The sequence below is a fragment of the Oncorhynchus mykiss genome, chromosome 13 (assembly GCF_013265735.2).
Source record: "Oncorhynchus mykiss isolate Arlee chromosome 13, USDA_OmykA_1.1, whole genome shotgun sequence".
Lineage (NCBI taxonomy): Eukaryota > Metazoa > Chordata > Actinopteri > Salmoniformes > Salmonidae > Oncorhynchus > Oncorhynchus mykiss.
In genome coordinates, this window is record NC_048577.1 from 49,361,288 (window position 1) to 49,386,916 (window position 25,629).

General features: G+C 43.2%; 2 protein-coding genes across 2 annotated transcripts; one reads left to right on the forward strand and one right to left on the reverse strand.

Annotated features, from left to right (window-relative positions):
- Positions 1-4,130: 4,130 nt before the first annotated feature.
- LOC110486683 (coiled-coil domain-containing protein 47) lies at positions 4,131-8,572 on the reverse strand. Its single transcript, XM_021558452.2, has 12 exons — positions 8,413-8,572; positions 7,148-7,449; positions 6,929-7,021; positions 6,453-6,749; positions 6,301-6,366; positions 6,060-6,161; positions 5,822-5,932; positions 5,550-5,635; positions 5,327-5,385; positions 5,095-5,204; positions 4,770-4,937; positions 4,131-4,638 (listed from the first exon to the last, which is right to left on the reverse strand). The coding sequence occupies exons 2-12, from the start codon at positions 7,439-7,441 to the stop codon at positions 4,558-4,560; spliced, it is 1,467 nt and encodes a 488-aa protein (XP_021414127.1). The 5' UTR covers positions 7,442-7,449; positions 8,413-8,572; the 3' UTR covers positions 4,131-4,557.
- A 378-nt stretch (positions 8,573-8,950) lies between these two features.
- On the forward strand, positions 8,951-23,235 carry LOC110486684 (DDB1- and CUL4-associated factor 7). Its single transcript, XM_021558453.2, has 7 exons — positions 8,951-9,929; positions 11,524-11,682; positions 11,896-12,007; positions 12,870-12,988; positions 21,282-21,491; positions 21,608-21,725; positions 21,827-23,235. The coding sequence occupies exons 1-7, from the start codon at positions 9,792-9,794 to the stop codon at positions 21,997-21,999; spliced, it is 1,029 nt and encodes a 342-aa protein (XP_021414128.1). The 5' UTR covers positions 8,951-9,791; the 3' UTR covers positions 22,000-23,235.
- Positions 23,236-25,629: the final 2,394 nt, after the last annotated feature.

The following is a 25,629-nucleotide window of genomic DNA, read 5'->3' on the forward strand; positions in this document are numbered from 1 at the left end:
TCATACCTCCAGTTTTGAACTTCTTTACTTAGTTATATGCATACGGAGTACCAAAGATGTTTCAAAAGAACTGCTGCACAAGGAAACGATCAAGTGACAACATTGCCATCATGTGGCCAAACATGGCACCGCAGGGAAACGAGACATGATCACACACGTCACACAAGTAAAAAGGGTTACGTTCATAGCTGCGGGAAGTAGGGTTGCTGCAGCAACCCTTAAACAAAAACATTACTCCTGTGTGAGCGGACAAAAATAAAAATATTCCTCAGCAAAGCACAACTAGCTAGTGTGTGACGTTGCCATTGTTTTGACAACAGCACCAGGCTGGGGGCAAGTTTGCAGTAAGCCAGAGGTATACAACGGACGTTTGAAGCTCCTTTTTATCAAAGGTTTGCGAAAACATGTTTGTTTATTAATCAAATACGAGTATGTAGCTAGCATAATGTATACCTGTGCCTGCTATGACGATAAAAAAAAGGTAACATTACTGACAAACACTTAAGTTCCATCTCCTACTTCACTCTTCCAGTTATCGCACGGATCCAGACAGTGAGCTAAATACACAATGAGCTTTCATTTTGCAATGGAAGTGCTTGCTATAAGCTCATCCAAGACCAAGCCATCCGGACGGTTAACAAAATATACATGATACAGTGCATTCAGAAAGTATTCAGGACGCTTTACTTTTACCACATTTTGTTTCTCATAATACTCCATAATGACAAATCTAAAGCAGGTTTGGACATTTTCACAAATGAATTACAAATAAAACATAACATTTACATAAGTAATCAGACCCTTTACTCAGTACTTTGTTTAAGCACATTTGGCAGCGATTACAGCATTGAGTCTTCTTGGGTATGACACTACAAGTTTGGCACAGATATTATTAGGGTTCAAGTCTTGGCTCTGGATGGCCCACTCAAGGACATTCAGACTTGTCCCGAAGCCACTCCTGCCTAGTCTTGGCAGTGTGCTTAGGGTTGTTGTCCTGTTGGAAGGTGAACCTTCGCCCCAGTCTGAGGTCCTGAGTGCTCTGGAGCAGGTGTCATCAAGGATCTCTGTATTATGCTCCTTTCATCTTTCCCTCATTCCTGACTAGTCTCCCAGTCCCTGCCGCTGAAAAACATACCCACAACAGGATGCTGCCACCACCATGCTTCACCGTAGGGATGGTGCCAGGATTCCTCCAGACGTAACGCTTGGCATTCAGGACAAAGAGTTCAATCTTGGTTTCATTAGACCAGAGAGTCTTGTTTCATGGTCTGACAGTCTTTAGGTGTCTTTTGGCAAACTCCAAGTGGGCTGTCATGTGCCTTTTACTGAGCAGTGGTTTTCGTCTCGCCACTCTACCACAAAGGCCTGATTGGTAGAGTGCTGCAGAGATGGTTGTCCTTCTGGGTTATCTCCACATTGGAGCTTTGTCAGAGGGACCATCACCTCCCTGACCAAGGTCCTTCTCATGTGCATTTACCACAGGTGGACTCCAATCAAGTTGTAGAAACATCTCAAGGATGATCAATGGAAACAGGATGCACCTGAGCTAAATTTCGAGTCTCATAGCAAAGGGTCTGAATAATTTTGTTAGTACATTTGTCAACATTTCTATAAACCTGTTTTCACTCTGTCATTCAGTGTGTAGATTGATGAGGATTTATTTATTTAATGCATTTTAGAATAAGGCTGTAACGTTACAAAATGTGGAAAAAGTCAAGGGGTCTGAATACTTTCCGAAAGGACTGTGTGATGTGGTGCATTTCAGTTTGATGGTTGGTATTGTTTTTACATGACTTTTATGTCGGAGTGGGGTTGTTGAACACGTCCTGTATTGCCACATAGGCCTTTGACTTCAGTCATTATTCCAGATTTGCGGGACCCTCGACCTCATAGGATCTGCCATCTCTAATTTCTGTCTCTTGTTCACAAAGCTGGATGAGTTTGACGTGGGCCCCATTCCCCTCAAGGATGTGACCTTCGCTCACCTCAATGACAACATCAAGGAACCCTTCCTGGCCAAGATGGAGTACAGTACATTATCAGTTGGCATCAGATGCTGCCATTCAGCTCTCTGAATTGGTAACACATACTGTCCAATGCTGGTTTTTGTTAAACTACAGTACTAGGTCATAAAAATGACAATACTTACTCCCCAATAAGAATCAACATGCTGGCAGAAATGGTGGTTTCCAAAAAAGGCTACTGTACAGTATAGGAGACAAGGGAGTTGATATTAAGCCCACCAGGACAGCTTAGTTTGAACCCAGTAGTCTAGACAATCTCTCTGCGGACTCAATCTTTGGGTCAAATTTAGCGCTAGACTTACCGTCCCATTGGTCCATTTATAATCACCTACCCTCAAGACACAACTCTTCAATAAAAAAAAAGACAAATTAGATTGTTCAATAACTTCCAGTGCATTTTATTGTTTGCTTAGAAATTCACCATACAGACATAACTTGTAAGGACTGTCACTTACAGTGGGGAGAACAAGTATTTGATATACTGCCGATTTTGCAGGTTTTCCTACTTACAAAGCATGTAAAGGTCTGTCATTTTTATCATAGGTACCACTTCAACTGTGAGAGACGGAATCTAAAACAAAAATCCAGAAAATGACATTGTATGATTTTTAAGTAATTCATTTGCATTTTATTGCATGACATATACGTTTTTGATACATCAGAAAAGTAGAACTTGATATTTGGTACAGAAACCTTTGTTTGCCATTACAGAGATCATACGTTTCCTGTAGTTCTTGACCAGGTTTGCACACACTGCAGCAGGGATTTTGGCCGACTGTCGCTGGGCAATACGGACTTTCAGCTCCCTCCAAAGATTTTCTATTGGGTTTAGGTCTGGAGACTGGCTAGGCCACTCCAGGACATTGAGATGCTTCTTACGGAGCCACTCCTTAGTTGCCCTGGCTGTGTGTTTCGGGTCGTTGTCATGCTGGAAGACCCAGCCACGACCCATCTTCAATGCTCTTACTGAGGGAAGGAGGTTGTTGGCCAAGATCTCGCAATACATGACCCCATCCATCCTCCCCTCAATACGGTGCAGTCGTCCTGTCCCCTTTGCAGAAAAGCATCCCCAAAGAATGATGTTTCCACCTCCATGCTTCATGGTTGAGATGGTGTTCTTGGGGTTGTACTCATCCTTCTTCTTCCTCCAAACACAGCGAGTGGAGTTTAGACCAAAAAGCTCTATTTTTGCCTCATCAGACCACATGACCTTCTCCCATTCCTCCTCTGGATCATTCGGATGGTCATTGGCAAACTTCAGACGGGCCTGGACATGCGCTGGCTTGAGCAGGGGGGACCTTGCGTGTGCTGCAGGATTTTAATCCATGACGGCGTAGTGTGTTACTAATGGTTTTCTTTGAGACTGTGGTCCCAGCTCTCTTCAGGTCATTGATCAGGTCCTGCCGTGTAGTTCTGGGCTGATCCCTCACCTTCCTCATGATCATTGATGCCCAACGAGGTGAGATCTTGCATGGAGCCCCAGACCGAGGGTGATTGACCGTCATCTTGAACTTCTCCCATTTTCTAATAATTGCTCCAACAGTTGTTGCCTTCTCACCAAGCTGCTTGCCTATTGTCCTGTAGCCCATCCCAGCCTTGTGCAGGTCTACAATTTTATCCCTGATGTCCTTACACAGCTCTCTGGTCTTGGCCATTGTGGAGAGGTTGGAGTCTGTTTGATTGAGTGTGTGGACAGGTGTCTTTTATACAGGTAACGAGTTCAAACAGGTGCAGTTAATACAGGTAATGAGTGGAGAACAGGAGGGCTTCTTAAAGAAAAACTAACAGGTCTGTGAGAGCCCGAATTCTTACTGGTTGGTAGGTGATCAAATACTTATATCATGCAATAAAATGCAAATTAATTACTTAAAAATCATACAATGTGATTTTCTGGATTTTTTAGATTCCGTCTCTCACAGTTGAAGTGTACCTATGATAAAAATTACAGACCTCTACATGCTTTGTAAGTAGGAAAACCTGCAAAATCGGCAGTGTATCAAATACTTGTTCTCCCCACTGTAGATATAAATTAAAATTGGATACTTTGGATCTCGTCTTGTAGGATCCACAGTGTTAACTTAATAACTCAAACAGGCCTCACATGCCTTCATTCCTTTTAAAATATGAGCATTTTATTTTCCATCAAGAGGTGCAACCCCCAATCCCTGTCGATTTGATTAATAGGCTCATTGAGCCGACTTGCTTTGAAAAGAGCAATGAAAACCTATGCAGGAGAAAGTCAAAACAGAAGAAAAAAAACTTGCACGGGTTGTCATGGTGACAGACTTGATATGCAAAACTCCTCTGTCCCTCTCGCTTGTCACTAGCAGCTCACTCACAGCCAAGGAAAACACCACTCTGATTGGACAAAGTGTTTCCATGAGAACAGAAACAGCTAAGCTTGACACACCCATGGAGAAGGGAATGTCTGTGTGAGCCTGTGAGCCAGAACTGGGCGCTGAAGTGAGAGAGATGGATGGAAGCAGTGGAAACCGTCTGAGCTGTGTGATTGAATCCCTGTAGCTGTCTGTCCTCACATGGCTTTGACTTTGATCTGCTTCATCTTCATCTGCTTCTTCTCAATCTTCTTCTGATCACGACGTTGAGCAGCCTCCTGGAAAAGGGGGAAACACCATAGACAGTTAGAGCAAGAGGTACAAAGAAGGCCAAGATGAACAGTGTGCTGTGTTCCAATGTGTAATGTTACAGTGTGTTATTCTGCTGGTGGGCTGTGGTGGAGCTAACCTCCAGGCGGCGCTGTCTCTCAGGATCCTCCTCACTCATGATCCTCTCCTTCTCAGCCCTCTTCTTCTCCTCCCGTCGGGTCTGAGCAGCCTCCTGGCGCTGATTGTGGGTCTGCTTCAGGAAGTTCTCCTCCACACGGGCACGGTTCTTATCCGCCTTCTGTTTTCCCTGGAGGACAGATACAGAGAGAAAGAGGGGGAGCAAGGAGATGCAGTGATGGATGAAAGGCAGACTGTAGATAAAAAATAAATAATAATTAAAGTCTGCCAATAGGCCAGAATGAGGGTGTACTAGGAGACTAGTGTAATTATCCTGCCATTCTCACCTCTCTGTTGAGGCGAAGCTTCTTGACCTTGTCGATGCTGTAGATGACCATGTTCATCAGGGGTAGCAGAGTGTCCATGTCTTTGGGAGATGTGTTCCCCATGCCAGGCACTACATGCACAAACACAGGAAAACATTTGTTAACATTTCATTCAGTCACTACGTATCAAATATGGTGAATCGGCTGCATGCCAAGTGTTGGAAAGCATTTCAAGTGAAGACAATTGGCTCACCATTAAATGTAAACAGCAGCGTCTTCTTGGTCTCAGGCAGTTTTAAGGGCTGCCCATCCCTGAAACACAACAGGGTTGAGAAGGAAGCTTCAGGTAACAGAAACAACTACATCATTTCATAAGAGGATTTAATACAAGACCAGAGGTAGGGGTGGAGTAAGGACATTGTTGTGATATAGTTAATATGTTGTGGAAAAACTGACTTGCTTGCAGGCACACTTACTCTTGCACAACTTTTGTACCAGAAAATTGGTCAGAGAAATGGATGGACTCAATCTTGTCAGCATGGTTGGTGATATAATGAACCATCTGAAAGACAAAGACAGTGGAAGGGTGAATGAAAGAAAAACAAGGGGTCTGTCAAATTGTAGCACACTGTACTCTTCAAGTCAAATTCTCCCACTACAAACAATAAGAGACCACTCTGCAATAGCCTAGTGACAAAGTCCCCACTGTAGTGAGTAGGCCACAACAGAGGTCCCCTCCCTTGCTCACCTTGCTGTCCATCACACCATCCGTGACCTCACCCATCTCTGTCAGGATGGCCAGGAGCTCAGGAAGGCCGTACTTTGCCCCTGACTTGGGCTTGTCACTGCAGAACTCACTCTGGGGACAGACAGACACACAAACAAAGACGGGTCAATACATACACCCACGCAGCCTGAGGCTTATAGATGGTTAATAGTGTCTGGAAGGCTGAATGAATGTACAGTGATGTTGGCCCGCCCCTCACCAAGTCCTGCATCTCCTTTTGCATCCGGGCCATGGCCTTTTTGGTGCCCACAGCAAACACAAACGTATCCATGTCCTCATCATTCAGAGTAACTTTGATTTGCTACAAAGAAAAAGAGACAGAAATATACAGCAAGTCAGACAACAGAAAAGGTCTACCTTTAGGAAAGTATTTGTAAGCGCTGAGGTGAGTGACAATGTGACTGGTGATGTACATGTATGCAGGCATCATATGTACCCACCACTTGATCACAGACTGGCCTCATCATCCTGGCCAGTACATTCAGCAGGTCCTGCCTCTTCACAAACTGGAACAGACCAGAGAAAACATTGAAACAGCAGCTAGTTCTCACACAAACACTATCTCTATCTTACTCACACACACTGTGAATACCTTAAGCTGGATGAGCATGCCCTCACAACAGACTCGACCTGAGCACCACAGGTTGTAGATGTGCTCATTCTCCTGGTTCAGCTTCCCGGTGCTCACTGCATCCTTACTGGTGCCATCGTCACCCACCAAGGCAAAGTTGCTCTCCAGGAGCTCTCGGTGGGAGTTGAACCAGGCTGTGGCCAGACGGCTGTTCTTGTTCTTGCCGATGATGTAGTTCATGATATAGGCCAGCAGGCCCGTCACCATTAGAATTTCCATGTAGTAGCTCTCCCAGCTGTTCTGAAGGTGGGCCGGCACCTGGAAGGGGAAGACGGACAGACTCATCACCTTGACAAGCACAACATTAAGGATGTTTGATCTTGGCACTCACATTTAAGAGGGATTTTCTTCTTGGTTGTCAGAGTACAGTTTAAGAAATAGGTCTGTAATCAATGGCTTCCTAATGGTCACTAGTATGGTGTTAACAGTGAACTTACTGTGTGGATGATCAGAGGGTCTTTAAGGGACTGGCTGGGCTTCTCCATGCCATCAAACTCGTCTGGATCGTACTTGCTGTACATGTCTTGATCCTACAGCAATACAAAAATAAATATTGATTAGTTCTGGCACAAACCAAAAACACAGTGCATGGGATAGTGTGCCAACTAAGTTGTCCCTGGTCATATGCAAGCTACCAGGCCACAGCAACCCCTAACCTGTGTATCGGAATCCTCAAAGCCGTCCTCCTGTCCGTCTTCCTCCAGCTCCACTGTGGCCTCGTCCTCATCGTCCTCAGCAGGCTGAGCAGGGGGGGCCCCACGGGGTGGAGGGGCCGTCTCTGGCTCGGCCGCAGTGTCCTCGCTCACATCCTCAAACTCAGCAAAGTCATTGTCATCTGCAAAGTCTGCCAGGTCTTCCCCGTCGTCAAAGTCATCGTTGTAGCGTCCCCTGGAGACGGGCAGTGCCAGGAGAAGTAGCAGTGTGGGCAGCAAGAGGTACACACTCCTCATGGTTGAAGCTGTGCCAGCACAGGCCGGAAAATGAGAGGGCAGGTGGGAGGAGAAGAGCAGGAGGAAGATAAGGAGGGAAAGGTCAAACCAGGTGGGTTTGGAGGTGACAGGTCAAACCAGCACTAGACAGAATGCCTCAGTCAGTCTCACACAGGATGGCTGGCACAAAGATGTTTCCAACAAATATCTGCATTACTGTGAGTTGATTTAGTTACATGCCCAGGATAGTAACTTGTTTTTTTACAACACATATCTATAATTTCATGCCTCTTACATCCACTCCCACTGAAAAGGTCAACATCCAAGAGAGTGGTAGCTAGGTCTGGACACTGTCAAATTACGTAAATCAAAAAGGTGTCAGTCTGAACGCCATAGAATCTATTCATCAATAGGACTGGACATGGACTGTGGTTATTGGTAATGACCCAGTGACCCTATCATTCACAAGTCATCAATATTCTAAAAATATATGGCTCGCGTTGCTTTCTTTATTTACACATCATCATCATTCTAGACACTGTAGTCCGATTATGCTAGATAACTACCAGTTTAACAAACCACAGCTACAAATCTTGCTTCGCATTCAGGTGAGCTAACTAAAAGTTAGCTGTCTGCTGTTAGCCAAATCCACTCTCTGACTGTTAGCTAGCTAGCTTGACTTGGAGTGGCTAGCTGAAATCATAGAACATTTCAGATGGCTAAGATTACAAAGAGCTAGCAAATATGCAACACAGTTCACAAAATCTGGTTAACTAACTAACGTTAGTCTAGCAAGCTAGATAACTGACTGATTAGCCAACGTGTCCCACCCCATCTCTTCTCATTCTAACCGAGCAAGCTAGCTAACGTCACCAACCAAGTTATTGCCACGCTATAGCTAATAAGTGGATGACAATATAACAATAGCCGGATTTATCAAGTTGAATCAAACTAAAGCAAAACAACACATATAACGTTTGCTGAATGAATACCTATGGAGTGTTAAAATACGTTCCTTTAGAAAACGCTGAGGTCGTCGTTCGCTTAACTGTTCAATACAGTCCCCTTGACAGTAGATTCTACCAGAGTTTCTAAAAAAAAAAAAAAAAAAACCTCGCGATACTTCCTGGACCGCTTGCGAAACAGACCAGGCTGGGGTTTGAGAAGTCAAATTTTCTTCCTTGTTGATTTTCTCGAAATCTAAAGACACAGCCTAGATTCAAGCCAATATTGTAAGTAGTTAAATATGTTATTACTCCAACCTTGTGAAAGTGACAAACTGACACTTTTTCATGTTCGTTAAAAACAACGTTATAGCGAAGAAGTGTCTTTGAGTTGACAGTGTGCACATGCGCAGTTCGGCCGAGACGTTACCCGTTGACGTTTAGCTAGCCTACCAACCTCGCCATGACACCGCCTACAAGTGTGATTAGGGGTTTCTATTGGATAATCAGTTTATGGTGCTTTCAAGACAACTGGGAACTCGGGGAAAAAACGAGGTGAAATAATAACTCCAGTGATCTTCGGGTCAGAAAGTCGGAGCGCTAGAAAGATGCCAGAGTTCCAGACTTGGAATTCCGAGTTGCGTGACTGTTCAAAAGTAGTTTCCCAGTTGTATAGAGTTTATCAAATTGACGAATATATATATATTTACCTCACCTGCTGAGCAAGTTATCCTAACCTGTTACGAAAAGTTAATTGTGACTTAAACTATATCCCTTCTAGACACAATCCCCAAACATAGTCCACCACCCCTGTTACGCTGTTAAAATAGTAAAAAAAATAACATCTTTGCATATTTTCAGAATGGTGTGATTGCTATGATGATTTCCACACTTTAATGGGTTGATTGTAGTCTATGAGCTAGCAAGCGTCACACCGCCGACATTTTCTTCGATGGGAGGAGAGTGATCCCCCATCCCTCTTTGTGGTTACAGCAGCAGTGTTGTTGAAGTCGGAGTCGGGTCAAAGCTAGCAGGGGACTCAATTCGAAAAGCAGGCTCACTTACCCGGATCATCAAAATCGAGCGAATAGCAAATTCAGACTATTGTCCGTAAGCTAATGTGTATCTCGAAGCTTCGTTTAAGCTTTAACGTCGCCTTCGTTGTCCGACAGTGATAGCTATCACGCGGTACAACGCGCTACTAGCTAGCTAATGGCGTTAACTGGGCTAGTGTAGTATCCATAACTAACGACTGTTTGCTAGCTAGCTGACGTTTGGCAGCCTTTGTCATTTGAACTGTTCAAATTTTCAATTCGGAAAGTCTAACAAGCCGTGGGGTATATTTTGTTCCAAGGAAACAGTTGTTTTGCTTTATATAGGCAAGGATTTGCTATAAGAGCTCGTTTATAGAGCTCGTTTATTGAGCTATGTCGCTCCACGGTAAGCGAAAAGAGATCTACAAATACGAAGCGCCATGGACGGTGTATGCAATGAACTGGAGCGTTCGTCCCGACAAACGCTTTCGCCTGGCCCTTGGAAGTTTCGTTGAAGAATATAACAATAAGGTGAGTGAGAAGATGAACTGTATATTTTTGTTAACCAGTCCCAGTGTAGAATCACAACTAATTAGTTGGGACCACCGTAAATCACACAATGCTGTGATGTGGGCCACCCAGAACAGACTTTCGCTTCTATGTTATAAGAGTTCACCCACAAAGAATGAACATGACCAAAAAGTGAATAAAAACAGTATGAAGTGTGTTTAAGCTCTAAGTAATTTGTTCCTTGTTATATAGTAGTCCTGGCCAAAAGTTGAGAATGACACATTAATTTCCACAAAGTTTGCTGCTTCAGTGTCTTTAGATATTTTTGTCAGATGTTACTATGGAATACTGAAGTATAATTACAAGCATTTCATAAGTGTCAAAGGCTTTTATTGACAATTACATGAAGTTGATGCAGAGAGTCAATATTTGCAGTGTTGACCCTTCTTTTTCAAGACCTCTGCAATCCGCCCTGGCATGGTGTCAATTAACTTCTGGGCCACATCCTGACTGATGGCAGCACATTCTTGCATAGTCAATGCTTGGAGTTTGTCAGGTTGGATGTGTTGGTACCATTCTTTATTTATGGCTGTGTTCTTAGGCAAAATTGTGAGTGAGCCCACTTCCTTGGCTGAGAAGCAACCCCACACATGAATGGTCTCAGGATGCTTTACTGTTGGCATGACACAGGACGGATGGTAGCGCTCACCTTGTCTTCTCCGGACAAGCTTTTTTCCGGATGCCCCAAACAATCCGAAAGGGGATTCATCAGAGAAAATGACTTTACCCCAGTCCCCAGCAGTCCAATCCCTGTAGAAATTTGCAGAATATCAGTCTGATGTTTTTCCTGGAGAGAAGTGGCTTCTTTGCTGCCCTTCTTGACACCAGGCCATCCTCCAAAAGTCTTCACCTCACTGTGCGTGCAGATGCACTCACACCTGCCTGCTGCCATTCCTGAGCAAGCTCTGTACTGGTGGTGCCCCGATCCCACATCTGAATCAACTTTAGGAGAAGGTCCTGGCGCTTGCTGAACTTTCTTGGGCGCCCTGAAGCCTTCTTCACAACAATTGAACCGCTCTCCTTGAAGTTATTGATGATCCAATAAATGGTTGATTTAGATGCAATCTTACTAGCAGCAATATCCTTGCCTGTGAAGCCCTTTTTGTGCAAAGCAATGATGACGGCACGTGTTTCCTTGCAGGTAACCATGGTTGACAGAGGAAGAACAATGATTCCAAGCACCACCCTCCTTTTGAAGCTTCCAGTCTGTTATTCAAACTCAATCAGCATGACAGAGGGATCTCCAGCCGTGTCCTCGTCAACACTCACACCTGTGTTAACAAGAGAATCACTGACATGTCAGTTGGTCCTTTTGTGGCAGGGCTGAAATGCAGTGGAAATGTTTTTGGGGGATTCAGTTCATTTGCATGGCAAAGAGGGACTTAGCAATTAATTGCAATTCATTTGATCACTCTTCATAACATTCTGGAGTATATGCAAATTGCCATCATACAAACTGAGGCAGCAGACTTTGAAAATTAATTTGTTTTTCTGAAAACTTTTGGCCACAACTATATCAAGAGCGGTTTCTGATTTAATTCTTGTTTCTCTTCAGGTGCAGATTGTGGGTCTGGAGGAGGAGAGTTCAGAGTTCATCTGCAGGAACACCTTTGACCACCCCTACCCCACCACCAAGATCATGTGGATCCCTGACAGCAAGGGTGTTTACCCAGACCTGCTTGCCACTAGCGGGGACTACCTGCGCATCTGGAGGGTATGCATGCACCCACAGCCTCCTTGATACTAAATCATTCATAAACATAATAGATGTCATATGTTGGGCGCTCCCTGGCCTGCACCCTCTTCTAACTATTGTGTCCCTTTTGCAGCATCTGGAGTTGCACTCTAGCTCAGTTACTTGCCCAGGGGGGACTATTTTCTACGTTGTTGTATAGCATCTCATGGCTTGTTAAATCTTACCCCTTAGGTCAGTGAAACAGAGACGCGTTTGGAATGCTTACTGAATAACAACAAGAACTCTGACTTCTGTGCCCCACTCACCTCGTTTGACTGGAATGAAGTGGATCCTAATTTACTGGGTAAGAGATGGGGCATATGCATATAGTAGAGCTGGGACTATAAACCGAAAACGATTGACACCGACCAAATATCATGGACATTTTGCTGATCTCGTTCATTACAGTAAATGTGAAGTTTCAAATGAGAAGTTTGCTAATATGGGTGATTGTTAATACAACAATTGATAGCTACAACATTCAAAGTAGTAGATTTAAGAGTAATATAAAAAATAACTGTAGTGCACATTAATGTTATAAACTTGTCATTCAAGTTATCGTGATAATTTAGTCCATTTATTGTGACATGGATGTTTGCATATATAGCCCAGCTCTAGCATATAGTCTATTGGTTTGCTGTCAGTGTCTACAACGTGTGTCAGAGTAAGTAGCATATAACAGTTTAAATACAATCTCAAATAGCTGCCTGTCACTTTTAAAATCTGGGCATCGTCACATATTTCATAAAATAAATGCTGGGTCTAAATTAATTGTTTACAACTGTTACCATGGACACAGCTCTGATATTCCCACAGTCGTGCATTACATTCTGTCAATGTTACAAGCCATGGCGCCACCAAAAATAAAACACAGCATCAAATGAATGGTGCTAAAGCGTGAAATGGGGGGTGTGTGATAGGCAGCCTTTGCAGGTCTGATCTGCTATGCATTTGTTATAATGTTTATACAGGTCATACTGGTAGTCTTTTCAACATTCTATTGAGCTGTGGCATAATGGAAATAGATGCCTGGGTATAAAAGAAGCCTGTCTCAAATGAGCGCTGGTTGTGTAGAGTGATTAATGCAAATAAATGTTGAAGTTTTACAGTATGTCTTGTTTGGTGAGTGTCTGCTTTTAATCCTGGTTCTGATCTGTCCATTACAGGCACCTCCAGCATTGACACCACCTGTACTATCTGGGGGTTGGAGACTGGCCAAGTGCTGGGCAGAGTCAACCTCGTATCCGGCCACGTCAAGACCCAGCTCATTGCTCATGACAAAGAGGTGTGTGAGGGCTGAGGGGGAATATAAGCCTTGCCTTGAAGTTTAGTTTGCAGTGTATGAATGAGTAAGTAAAGTCTAGTTGTTGTGAGCAGGGGCTAGAACCTGTTCAGGGAGCAGAACCGAAAACCGGAAAATAATGACATTTTTTGAGGAACGGAATTGGGAACGAAACTGGTCTCTAGTGTTTCGTAACAGAATCCTTCATTCCAAATCTTGAGAACCGATTTAATAATGTTATTTTTTTGTTCAAAAAATATTTCTAATGTCTAATTATGTCATTCAGTGAAGTTACGCCTCTAAAGGTATTCTAGTAATAGCCTAAACGCATCCCAATTCTCGTGATGTTTAGCGCTTCAAACCAAGCCCCCTCCATGTCCACCCCTCTCTCTCTCTCCTCACCCATGAAATTGTCTTATCCAGCGCCTGCACTTAAATGGCCAATTAAACATGTAAACAAATAGCTTGCACATACATGGCAAGCTGCTCCACCCGAACTAATTTATGAAGCAAATGAATGAGCTAAATGTGAATACGGTTTATTTTACAGCCTAAACTTTTTTTTTTTTTTTTTAACTCTGTTTATTAAGTTACACACACACAGACACACACACAGACAAGACAAAGCAATATAAATAATATACTCAACTAGAAAAAAAATACCAATAAAAAAACAAATAAAAAAATAGCTTTAAAGATACCATACTTTAGACAAGTTAAACACACCAGGCAGAAGGCTACAGAGGTTAAAGGGCAATCTATAGTACAGGGACAGAGCAAACACCTCACCATTGTTCCTGTAAACAGTCAAGGGATAAGGGTGGAGAAATGCAACCACTCACAGACAGTCATGGCCACAGACCGACCATCCACTGGACCAAAAATAAAGTTTACAATGCTTTAAAATTAATTAATTAATTAAATAATTATTCATGTAGGCGTGAACAAAATGTAAAAATAACTGGGAAAAACAAGCTCACACTTCAGTCTCTTCCCGGGTAAGATGAACAAGGCATCCGCGGATCACAATCAATAAGCACATGGACCTTAATGCCCCCCCCCCCAGCAAAAACACAGAGAGAAGCTCCTCCAACCCTTAAGTCACAGGGGGGTCAAATACAGACTTATTTTAGTTTTAATTGGAATGCCATCAGAGGATGGACTGTTTAAAGTAAGACCGTAATGGAGCCCAAGCCTCATTAAACAGTTGGGGGTTCCCACGTGAATTTAATTGAATTTTTTCTAGTTTCAGAGAGCACAACACATCTCTCACCCAATATTTATAAGATGGGGGAGCTGCCATCTTCCAGTTCTGTAGTATTAGCTGTCTAGCTAAAAGAGTTGTATAAGCAACAGTGTCCGACTGGATTCTTGATAGGGGGGTACCCATGGGCAGTACTCCAAAAAGGGCTGTAAGGGGAGACGGATCTATAACAGTGTCATATATATCGGAGAAACATTTTAAATATTAATTCCCAGAAACCCGACAGTTTACGACATCCCCAAAACATATGCAACAGTGTGGCTGGTTCCACTTTACATCTGACACAGGTAGGATCAAAATCAGAGAATATTCTTCCAAGTTTGGCCCCCGACCAGTGGATACGGTGAACCACCCTGAATTGAATGAGGCTGTGTCTAGTGCTAAAAGAGGACGAGTGCACCCTGTGCAGCACAGATTCCCAGGCGTCTTCCCCAAGTTCCTCCCCCAAATCCTTTTCCCATCGAGTCTTTAAAGGCACCAAAGAAGGGTTCTGTAAGTCATGAATGATTGCATATACATCTGAAATTGCGCCCCTAGGAAGCTTGTTCAGCTCCAAGATGCTCTCTATAGCTGTATTCGCAGGCCTATTGGGAAATCCAGGTGTGTTAGCTCTGACAAAGTTTCTAGTCTGGAGATAGCGGAAAAAGTGGGATTGGGGGAGATTGAACTTTTCCTGCAGCTGAGAAAAAGAGGCAAATGTATCATCAAAGAATAATTGGGCTAGCGAGGAGAGGCCTAGTGAGTGCCAAATGCCAAAAGCCCCATCATTCAAAGATGGAGGAAATAAAATGTTCTGATTGATTGGGCCTGATAGAGAAAAGCCTCGGAAGCTAAAGGCTAAACGGAACTGATTCCAAATTTTAAGAGACTGCTTTACAATTGGGTTGACACACCTTTTGCCTAGGGACACTGGGAGAGACGAGCACAACACAGAGGAAAGTGCTGCAGGTTTACACGATTCAGACTCCACCTGGACCCAGAGTGGTCTAGGGCCAGTAGGATCAGTCTGCAGCCAGTACAGAACGGCTCTGAAATTTGCAGCCCAGTGGTATGTCTGAAAATTTGGTAGAGCTAAACCCCCCAATGACCTAGGCTTCTGTAAATGTTTTCTACCAATCCGTGGTACCTTGCCATCCCAAATAAAATGCATAAATGTTTGATCCAGTGAAATAAAAAAAGATTTTGGAATAAAAATGGGTAAACATTGAAATAAATATAAACATTTGGGCAACACATTCATTTTAATGACATTAATCCTTCCGATAAGAGAAAGGGGTAGCGAATTCCAAAAAGTAAAAGATTGTTTCAAGCTGTCTGCTAGAGCAAAAAAGTTTTCCTGAAACAAATTTGAATATTTCCTTGTCACTTTAACCTCTAGCGTCGAGCAATCCCGTATCCGGGAGCGTAATCGTAGCCTCAAGCTCATTACCATAACGCAACGTTTCCTATTCATGAAAATCACAAATGAAATGAAATAAATATATTGAAACACAAGCTTAGCCTTTTGTTAACAACACTGTCATCTCAGATTTTCAAAATATGCTTTAACCAAAGCTACACAAGCATTTGTGTAAGAGTAATGATAGCATAGCATTAAGCCTAGCATTCAGCAGGCATTTTCACAAAAACAAGAAAAGCATTCAAATAAAATCATTTACCTTTGAAGAACTTCGGATGTTTTCAATGACGAGACTCTGTTAGAGAGCAAATGTTATAGCTCCGTTTTGTTCATCACGTTTGGCTAAGAAAAAATAACGAAAATGCAGTCAACACAACGCCAAACTTTTTTCCAAATTAGCTCCATAATATCGACAGAAAATGGCAAACATTGTTTAGAATCAATCCTCAAGGTGTTTTTCACAATTCTATTAGATGAAAAATCATTCCTGGCAGTCGGTTTCTCATCAAAGGCAAACAGAAAAATGCTGCAGCTGGAGATTACGCAATAATTGCGACGGAGGACACAAAGCGACCACCTGGTAGATGTAGTCTCTTATGGTCAATCTTCCAATGATATGCCTACAAATACGTCACAATGCTGCAGACAACTTGGAAAACGTGGAAAACGTAAGCTGACTCCTAGCTCCTCCACAGCCATATAAGGAGTTATTGGCATGCAGGTCTTTTAAAAAATGGGGCACTTCCTGGTTGGATTTTTATCTGGGTTTCGCCTGTAACATCAGTTCTGTGGCACTCACAGACAATATTTTTGCAGTTTTGGAAACGTCAGTTTTCTTTCCAAAGCTGTCAATTATATGCATAGTCGAGCATCTCTTCGTGACAAAATATCTTGTTTAAAACGGGAACGTTTTTCATCCAAAAATTAAAAGAGCGCCCCCTATATCGAAGAAGTTAACTCCCAAGTAGGTGAATTGATCCCGGACAATCCTAAACTGAGAACTTGTAAAAGAGCACTTTAAAGCAGCCTTGTTTACCGGAAAAAGCTCACTCTTGCCTAGATTCAGCTTGTACCCTGAGATTGATCCAAACTTTTTAAGAACAGAAGCCACGTGGCAATGAGGTATCGGGGTTGGAGATAAACAAAAGGAGGTCGTCAGCATATAGCGTGACTTTCTGCTCCCAGCCCGCCCTGATTATACCTTGAATGGCATCATTAGAGCGTAGTGCAATGGCGAGAGGCTCGATTGCCAGAGCAAACAACAAGGGGGAGAGTGGACAACCCTGTCTGGATCTGCGGTGCAAGGGAAAATAGTCAGAGGACAAGTTATTCGTCCGTACCGAAGCCATGGGGGAAAAATAAAGAATCTTTATCCACGCAATGAATTTGGGGCCAAAGCCAAATCTATAAAGGGCAGCTGTTAGGTAATCCCACTCAAAGCGGTCAAACGCTTTTTCGGCATCAAGTGAGACCACCACCTCCGGGTCCTTCGACGCTGGGGAGTACAGTATATTCATAAGGCGCCTAATATTGAAAAAGAAATGCCTATTTCTCACAAAGCCAGTCTGGTCAGAGTGTATTACTTGGTACAGCAAGCCTTCCATATGGATGGCTAAAAGCTTAGCTAGGATTTTGTAATCACAGTTTAAAAGCGAGATTGGGCGATAGGATCCACATTCCAGGGGGTCTTTGTTTTTCTTTAGTAGTAATGAAATTGAAGCCTGATAAAGACTAGGCGGTAGCTTTGAAGTATTAAGGCACTCTGCAAATAGTCGAGACAAGAATGGGCAAAGCAGACCAGAAAACGTCCTGTATAATTCGGTTGGAAAACCGTCCGGACCCGGTGATTTACCACTTTTCATTGCGGACACTGCCGTTGCAATCTCCTCAAGCGTAAATTCTTCTTCTAGACAGTCATGGGAGTCTATCAATTGAAGGCATATTCAAGCCATTAAAGAAGGAGTCAATCAGCAAAGGGTCTTGAGGGTATTCAGAGGTGTATAGCACAGAGTAAAATTGTTTAAATTGATCATTGATCTCTTTATGTATAACTGTGGTGGCACCAGACGGGGTCCTTATTTGTGGGATTAAACGTGAGGCCTCAGATTTACAGATCTGATGCGCAAGGAGTTTACTGGCCTTGTTCATAGACTTTGTATCGAGCTCGCAAGAGTAACTGTTCAGCTTGCCTGGTAGAAAGCTCATCAAATTCAGATTGGAGTAGTTGGCGCTCTTTATGCAGATCAGAGGAAGGATCCGTAGCATACTTCTCATCCAATGTGGCTATGGACTCGCTCAGGTCCCGAAGTCACTGGGAGCGAACTCTGGTTTGGTTGGCTGTATAAGAAATAATTTGGCCACGTAGGTATGTTTTGAGAGACTCCCATATGGTAGAGCAGGACATACCTGGTGTTGAATTAGTTTCTAGGAATAAGGTGATTTCAGAAGAAATGAAATTGACAAACTCCTTATCTGAGAGTAAAATGGGGTTGAGACGCCATTGATAACACATAGGAGGTCACTGGGGAAACTCTAGTTCAAGCACTAATGGTGAATGGTCAGAGATAACAATACTCTCGTAAGTACACTGCCGAAGGTTAGGCAGAAGTTTTTTGTCAAAAAGAAGTAATCAATCCGGGAGTATGTTTGATGAACATGAGAATAAAAGGAATACTGTCTATCTGTAGGAAACGCCAGACCTCAAACATAGCATATTTCTGAAGAAAGGATTGAATAAGTAGGGCACATTTAGATGGGCCTGTATTTGTTTGTGAGGACTTGTCAAGAACTGGGGACATTTTACAGTTGAAATCCCCCCCCCCCCTAAAATCAACAAATGAGAATCTAAATTGGGAATAGCAGACAGAAATGAAACTTGTGTCATCCCAATTGGGAGCATAAACACTAGCCAAAACAAGAGGGGTAGAAAACAGTTCACCGGTTACTATAATGTATCGTCCCTTAGGATCAGCAATAACCTCAGAAGCTACAAAGGGAGTAGCTTTATCAACCAGAATAGCAGCAGCACTTGATTTACTATGAAAGTTTGAGTGGAACACTTGACCAACCCAGTCCTTACACATCCTAAAATGCTTATCAGTCCTCAAGTGAGTCTCTTGTAGAAAGGCAATATTTGCATTCAAACCCTTTAAGTGTGTCAACACCCTCTTACGCTTCACCGGGTTATTAACCCCTTTGGTGTTCCATGAAATGTACTTGATCGCATTATTTCGGCCCCTCTGGGCATTCCCGTTATTCAACCCTGTCATTAGAGCATAGAATGGAAAAGCAATGAGCGCCCAAAGCCCCCAGAATAACTACTCAGAGTAATAATGTACGATAGTAAATGTTTGGAAAAAGTACAGAAAAAAAAACTAAAAAGACAGAATGACATTAGAACTGAACAATTCAACCTGCCCCCCCCCCCCCCCCCCATCCCAGACAATACCTCCCCAAACGAGGTACAAGCCTAAATAGAACATGTTCTCTTCGCACAGTATGTCTGTGAGAGTGCGGTCTTAAACCTAAACCCACAGTCCCGCTCTTTAAAGTCGCATTTTGTTAGTGGATCAAGCAGCAAAAAGAAAGATTTGTATATATTTTTTTCAAATAAAAAAAAGGCGAATCCCTTGTGCAAACGGAATGACAAAAGCACCACTTGTAGATAATTATAATTATATTCCCAGTCTTATAACAGGCATTGAGAGAGAAAATAAATAAAATGTATAAAGGCTCGCAGCCAAAAATCAAATTTGAAGTAAGGAAATCGTAGTAAGACAATCAAAAATAATAGTAATTATAATAGTAGTCTAGTTGACGCTGAGACAGCTTTACAACCAATACCAAAAAACTACGTGTGCACAACGTTGAACGTTTGCTGGGCATAAATGACGCTCAAAACTTTTAAAATTAAAGTGAGACCCCAAAAACCGTGTAGCCTCGGGAGACATTTACTGTTTACTGGGTCAATGCAAACGGATGCAGTAAACAAATAACCAAAAATATTTTGAGTCACTGAGACAGTGTAAACAAACTAAATAGGTGAGCGAGACAGCCTAGAAACACAGGAGTTAATAAGTAAAACCTTAATACAATTTAATTAAAATGACTGAATGCTTGTAAGGCACGCACACTAGATGATCAAAACATTAGATCACATCAAATAAGCCTGAATGGTTTCGCCAACTATACAAGACTAGCCTGTTATATCTAAACATAATTGTACCACAGGTGGGTTACTTACTATCCACAGTTCGCAAGCAACAGTTGCTTAACTGTGAGCATGTTCAAGACTTCTTGATGTGACGTTGAATGTGAGCCATAACCTCATCCGGAGATTCAAATGTGTAGTCTTTACCCTCATGAGATATCCATAAACGGGCCTGGAATCGCAGTCCATACTTCACACTTGGATGGTCCCGAAGTACTAGTTTGGCCGTGTTGAAAGCTGCGCGCTGCTTGGAAACAGTGGGGGAGTAGTCCTGGTAGATGGAGAAGCTCTGTCCTTGAAAGCTCAGAGTGGTATTGCGGGCTCGTCGGAGGATCTCCATCTTCTCATGAAAAAAGTGCACTCGAAGAATTATTTCACGGGGCCTCTCCCCATCCCGGGGCTTTGGGCGCAGCGACCGGTGGGCTCGATCAATCAGGGGCTTTTCATCTAAAGCAAGAACATCCTTCAGCAGCCCTGAAACGAAATCTGTGGCGCGATGCATTTCCGCTGACTCTGGGACCGATACAAGTCTCAGATTATTGCGGCGAGAGAATCCCTCTAAACTCACACAGCTCTCCTTCACCTTTTTCAAATCCGCAGCTAGGCGTTTAACTTCAGCCTCCAGGGATGTAGTTAAGTCGGAGACATTAGTAGCGGAGGTCTCCAGTGCTGCAATCGTTGTAGTGTGTGACGCAGTTGTTGTTTTGAGTAATGTGATTGCTGGCACAGTCTCGTTCCGCAGGATGGTTAAATCTGCTTTTAAAGTATCAGAAACCTCCTGTATTCTGGCCTCAATCGTAGCAACCATCTTTGTTTTCATTTCAACTATCTCAGAGCGTAGTAGTTTGATGGCCTCGAATGTTCATTTCAGCACCGCCAGGTCAAGCCGCACCCCCAGGTAAAGTGTGCGTCCCCGGGCCCTCAGACTCAGGAGAGGGCGGTGATGAGAGCGGGTCTTGTAGGCCGGGTTTTCTCAAAGTCATGCTTTTGGCCTTATGTTTGGTCGACATGCTGACATTTGGAAGCAAAGTAGTCTTGGTTTTTACGGAAAGGGATCACCAAATTAATATTTGAAAATAAATACGGTTTTGCTGCAAAATTCACATAAACTTTAAGAATAGCACGGGAGCAAACGGAAAACACGTCAGTCGCACATGGCGTCCCTCCTATCCCCCCAGCCTAAACATTTTACCAAAAGGAGCAATATGAACCGTTACTTTTTTGGTGTTCCAACCAGTTCAGAATTTTATTATGCTGGTCGGACCACTGGAACAAAACAAATAGGAGTTCTGTTCAGAACAGAACGATTGGGAAATAATTTTGGTTCCAACCCCTGGTCCTGAGGTCATGAAGTCTGAATGTGTGTCCGTGGGTACATCAGTGTAATAACTCTGTATGTTGGTGGTGTTCTCTGTGTCTGTAGGTGTATGACATCGCATTCAGCCGCGCAGGCGGTGGTCGGGACATGTTTGCGTCGGTCGGAGCGGACGGCTCAGTACGCATGTTTGACCTGCGGCACCTAGAACACAGCACCATCATCTATGAAGATCCCCAGCACCACCCCCTACTGCGCCTCTGCTGGAACAAACAGGACCCCAACTACCTGGCCACCATGGCTATGGACGGCATGGAGGTCAGTCTATTTTACTGTCTCATTCCTCTTTCAGTTTGGTATTGTCCATTCTTTCTTTGTTGCTCCCTCTCCTTATTCCCATCTGTGTTATCTCTCTCCTGTGCTGTGTGTCTCAGGTTGTGATTCTGGACGTGCGTGTTCCCTGCACGCCGGTGGCCCGCCTCAACAACCACCGGGCCTGTGTCAACGGCATCGCCTGGGCTCCCCACTCCTCCTGTCACATCTGCACTGCAGGTAAGGCACAAACAGCTTCTTCACCAGTTCACCTTTCCTTAGACCCCATTCTAAGTCTTCTCACCTTCTCCCTTCAGCGTAATAATAATGTCTTTCCTCAGCCGACGACCACCAGGCGCTGATATGGGACATCCAGCAGATGCCCAGGGCCATCGAGGACCCTATTCTGGCCTACACAGCCGAGGGGGAGATCAACAATGTCCAGTGGGCCTCCACCCAGCCTGACTGGATCGCCATCGGCTACAACAACTGCCTAGAGATCCTGCGGGTCTAAAGCCAACCTTCACCTCAGGTGTGGATGTGGAGGATGAGGACAATGTGTGGATTCAGAACTTGGACATGTTTTTTTGAGTGGAAGTAAATCTTGCAGGACTGCCTCAAACCACTACTCTGTCCTGGCTGGTTGATGTACGTATGGGAGGCGGTGAGAACTTTGTCCCACTCCACAATGTCCTGGTTTACTCTGTTTTTGATAGAACTAATCCCTGTGTCAAAAGGAGTATGTTGTCGTCTTTATTTATTGTTTTGGTAATCATCAGTGTCTGTACAGCGCCAAAATGCATCAGTGGGTTCAACAATTCTAGATGGTCAATTCATTATGGAGTGAAACAGTGCAGTTCCAACTGTAGACTGCCTCTTGAGTGTGTTTAACCTGTTGTTTTAGCTTGCTATATGACATAACGACATATTTAGGGTCAGGAAACTGGATTTAAAATGACACTCACTGTCAGAAAATGTCATTTAGGATCATCTGGGTGTCTTTCTGAATGGGTTTGAATCCAGTTGTAGACTTCTGAATTTGAAACCATAAGGCTAATTTAAAGGCCTCATAATTATTTAAAGTGTTTTTTTTTTATGGTTTGCTGGTACCAGATCACTTCCATGATTATACTGTGATAATCTGACATATAGTGAAGTGACTGAAGTGTTATGGTTCAATACCACAGGAAGTTGGTGGTACTTTAGAACAGGCTCGTTCTAACGACTGGAGCGGAAAGGGTGGAATGGTATCAAATACATATAACACATGGTTTCCAGGTGTTTGATGCCATGCCATTTGCTTCGTTCCAGCCATTATTGTGAGCTGTCCTCCCCTCAGCAGCCTCCTGTGTTCAACACACAGTTGCATGTCTCACAGTTTGGATACTTTGCCATCAGCCCCTTTGGACTAGACCAGAACCTACCAAAAACAAGCTTCATAATGTTTTCTTCATTTTGAGTAGAGTTGCTTGGAACAACTGCAGTTCCTATTCAAGACTGTGTGAAACAAATACGTTTACTTAGCCTAGTACTGAAGGAGAGTGAAACCTTTTTCTCATCTCGCTCTCCCTATCTTTTTATTGTTCTCTGTACTCGAAGGTCAACCCCCTTTTTGCATGTTTGTACAAGGGGAAATGTACATTCTTAAATATATGAACCAAGATATTGATAAGGCAAATCTACATGTAGTAGCTTTTTTCATAAAAGTTTGTATTACCAAATTTGCTCTAATAAATATTCCTTCATGTGTTTTTGTAGTTGTCAGTGTTATTTGCATCACTGAATACACACTGATAGGTCAGGATGTCATGGTTTATTTAAGTGGGCATAACGTCACTTCAATGTGCAAATGGCAATGTATTGCAGTGAGAGGGAAGTTCTGTCAGCTCCTAACGTTACATTTCTCTCTGCAGTGTTCTTAAAGGGCCAATACAGCTGTTTTGATCTCAACATTAAATCATTTCTGGGTAACAGTGAAGTACCTTAGTGATTATTTTCAATTAAAATGGTCAAAAAGAGCTATTTCTGTTAAGTAGGGGAAAACTGGTTGGCATTTATTGTCATATATGTTGCACTGGAGGCAGTTCTACAGAGTTGTGACTCGCTGCTGACAGCCACATAGTCATAACGTCTCATATTAAACCTAACCTTAACCACACTGCTAACCCTAATGCCTAACCTTAAATTAAGACCAAAAAGATAATTTAGTTTAAATTAATTTACGATATAACCAATTTTGACTTTGCAACTGGCCCATTTAGCAGAAATAGCTCAGTTCTGCCTCCAGGGCAAGATTCATGACAAATGTCAACCTGCTGAAAACTAGCCGTTATGGGCAGAGGTTGGGAACGCTCTTATTGGTCAATTAACTAATTTACTTCCTGGTGATGTCAACAGGCAGGCCAAAACTCCATCCCACCAACATTTCTCACTTGTAATTTTCACAATTTCAGTATTAGTGTATTCGGCTATTTCAGCTACACCTGCTACTGACAGGAGTATAAGATCTAGCAGACAACCATGCGATCTCCATAGACAAACATTGGCAGTAAAATGGCCTTACTGAAGAGCTCAGTTTGTCAGATTTCTGCCCTGCTAGAGCTACCCCGGTCAACTGTAATGCTGTTATTGTGAAGTGGAAACGTCTAGTAGCAACAACGGCTCCCCAAGCTCAAAGAGACCGCCGAGTGGTGAAAATCATCTGTCCTCGGTTGCAACACTCACTACCGAGTTCCAAACTGCCTCTGGAAGCAACGTCAGCACAATAACTTTTCGTCGGGAGCACAACAGCCTAAGATCATCATGCGCCGAGCGCCGGCTAGAGTGATGTAAAGCCTGCTGCCATTGGACTCTGAAGCAGTAGAAACGCATCAGTCCAACGGACAAATTGGGTTTGGTGGATGCCAGGAGAATGCTACCTGCCCTAATGCATAGTGCCAACTGTAAAGTTTGGTGGAGGAGGAATAATGGTCTGGGGCTATTTTTCATGATTCGGGCCAGGCCCTTTAGTTCCAGTGAAGGGAAATCATAACTCTTCAGCATACAATGACATTCTAGAAGATTCTGTGCTTCCAACATTGTGGCAACAGTTTGGGGAAGGCCCCCATGCATACAGCGAGGTCCATACAGAAATGGTTTGTCGAGATCGTGTGGAAGAAGAATTTGACTAGCCTACACAGAGCCCTGACCTCAACCCCATCAAACACCTTTGGGATGAACTGGGCCTTTAACATGGCCGAACTGAATGAATCCCTGGTTTTAAAATATGGTTTATAAGTTAATGTCTATGAATTCCACAAAAGTAAGCCTAACTGAAGAATAGTAAATGGTGCAAACCACTTAAGTCCAAGCCCTCAACCAAAAATAAACAATTTGTCAGTAGTTGAGGTTTCTGTATTATTTGTTATAAATAATCTTTAATCTAAAAAAGATGAATAAGAATTATGATTTTGTGCTTCAAGAAACCTTTACAGAACAAGAAAGGCTTAAAAAACAGAGTTACATTCTCCTGAAACTCAAAAACATCTTGAAACTGGGATTCTGGGAAAATGACACTATCCCAGTGACATCACTTGATTGGCAGATTCCATCCACATCACTTCCTCCCAGGTGGGCATCAAACATCCACTAACTTTGGCACCTTGAGTCATTACACACATTTGGGCCAGGATTCAATCTGATTTCAGATTTGGACAATGCACCACTTGAACGTAATTTCCGATTGAGCCGACATATGCAGCGTTTACTGTTAATGTGGTCTCTTCAAAAGCAGGAACATTGTCTTGTAGAATCAGATTGAATCCCGGCCTTTCAGAAGGGTGATGTTAAATATGTGACCATGTCACTTACTCAAACATAGTCAACAAACATTGCACACACACACACACACACACACACACACACACACACACACACACACACACACACACACACACACACACACACACACACACACACACACACACACACACACACACACACACACACACACACCTGAAAAAGAGATGATGCATCCTTGGTGTAACAACAGTCCTGTGAAACAGAACAGATATATAGACATACACAAACATGATGACCCAAGCAAAGCAGTAATGGCTGTATACATGAAAGGTGTTTATAATGCTTCACAAGTGCTACATAACCA

Excerpts from the sequence above, each read along its gene's own strand:
- LOC110486684 (XM_021558453.2), top strand. The coding sequence starts at position 9,792 with ATGTCGCTCCACGGTAAGCGAAAAGAGATCTACAAATACGAAGCGCCA. Across the intron at positions 9,930-11,523 it reads TTGAAGAATATAACAATAAG|GTGCAGATTGTGGGTCTGGA; the intron begins GTGAGTGAGAAG and ends GTTTCTCTTCAG. Across the intron at positions 12,008-12,869 it reads AGTGGATCCTAATTTACTGG|GCACCTCCAGCATTGACACC; the intron begins GTAAGAGATGGG and ends TGTCCATTACAG.
- LOC110486683 (XM_021558452.2), bottom strand. The coding sequence starts at position 7,441 with ATGAGGAGTGTGTACCTCTTGCTGCCCACACTGCTACTTCTCCTGGCA. Across the intron at positions 5,636-5,821 it reads ATGGTGTGATGGACAGCAAG|ATGGTTCATTATATCACCAA; the intron begins GTGAGCAAGGGA and ends TTTGTCTTTCAG. Across the intron at positions 5,386-5,549 it reads GGTACAAAAGTTGTGCAAGA|GGATGGGCAGCCCTTAAAAC; the intron begins GTAAGTGTGCCT and ends GTTGTGTTTCAG.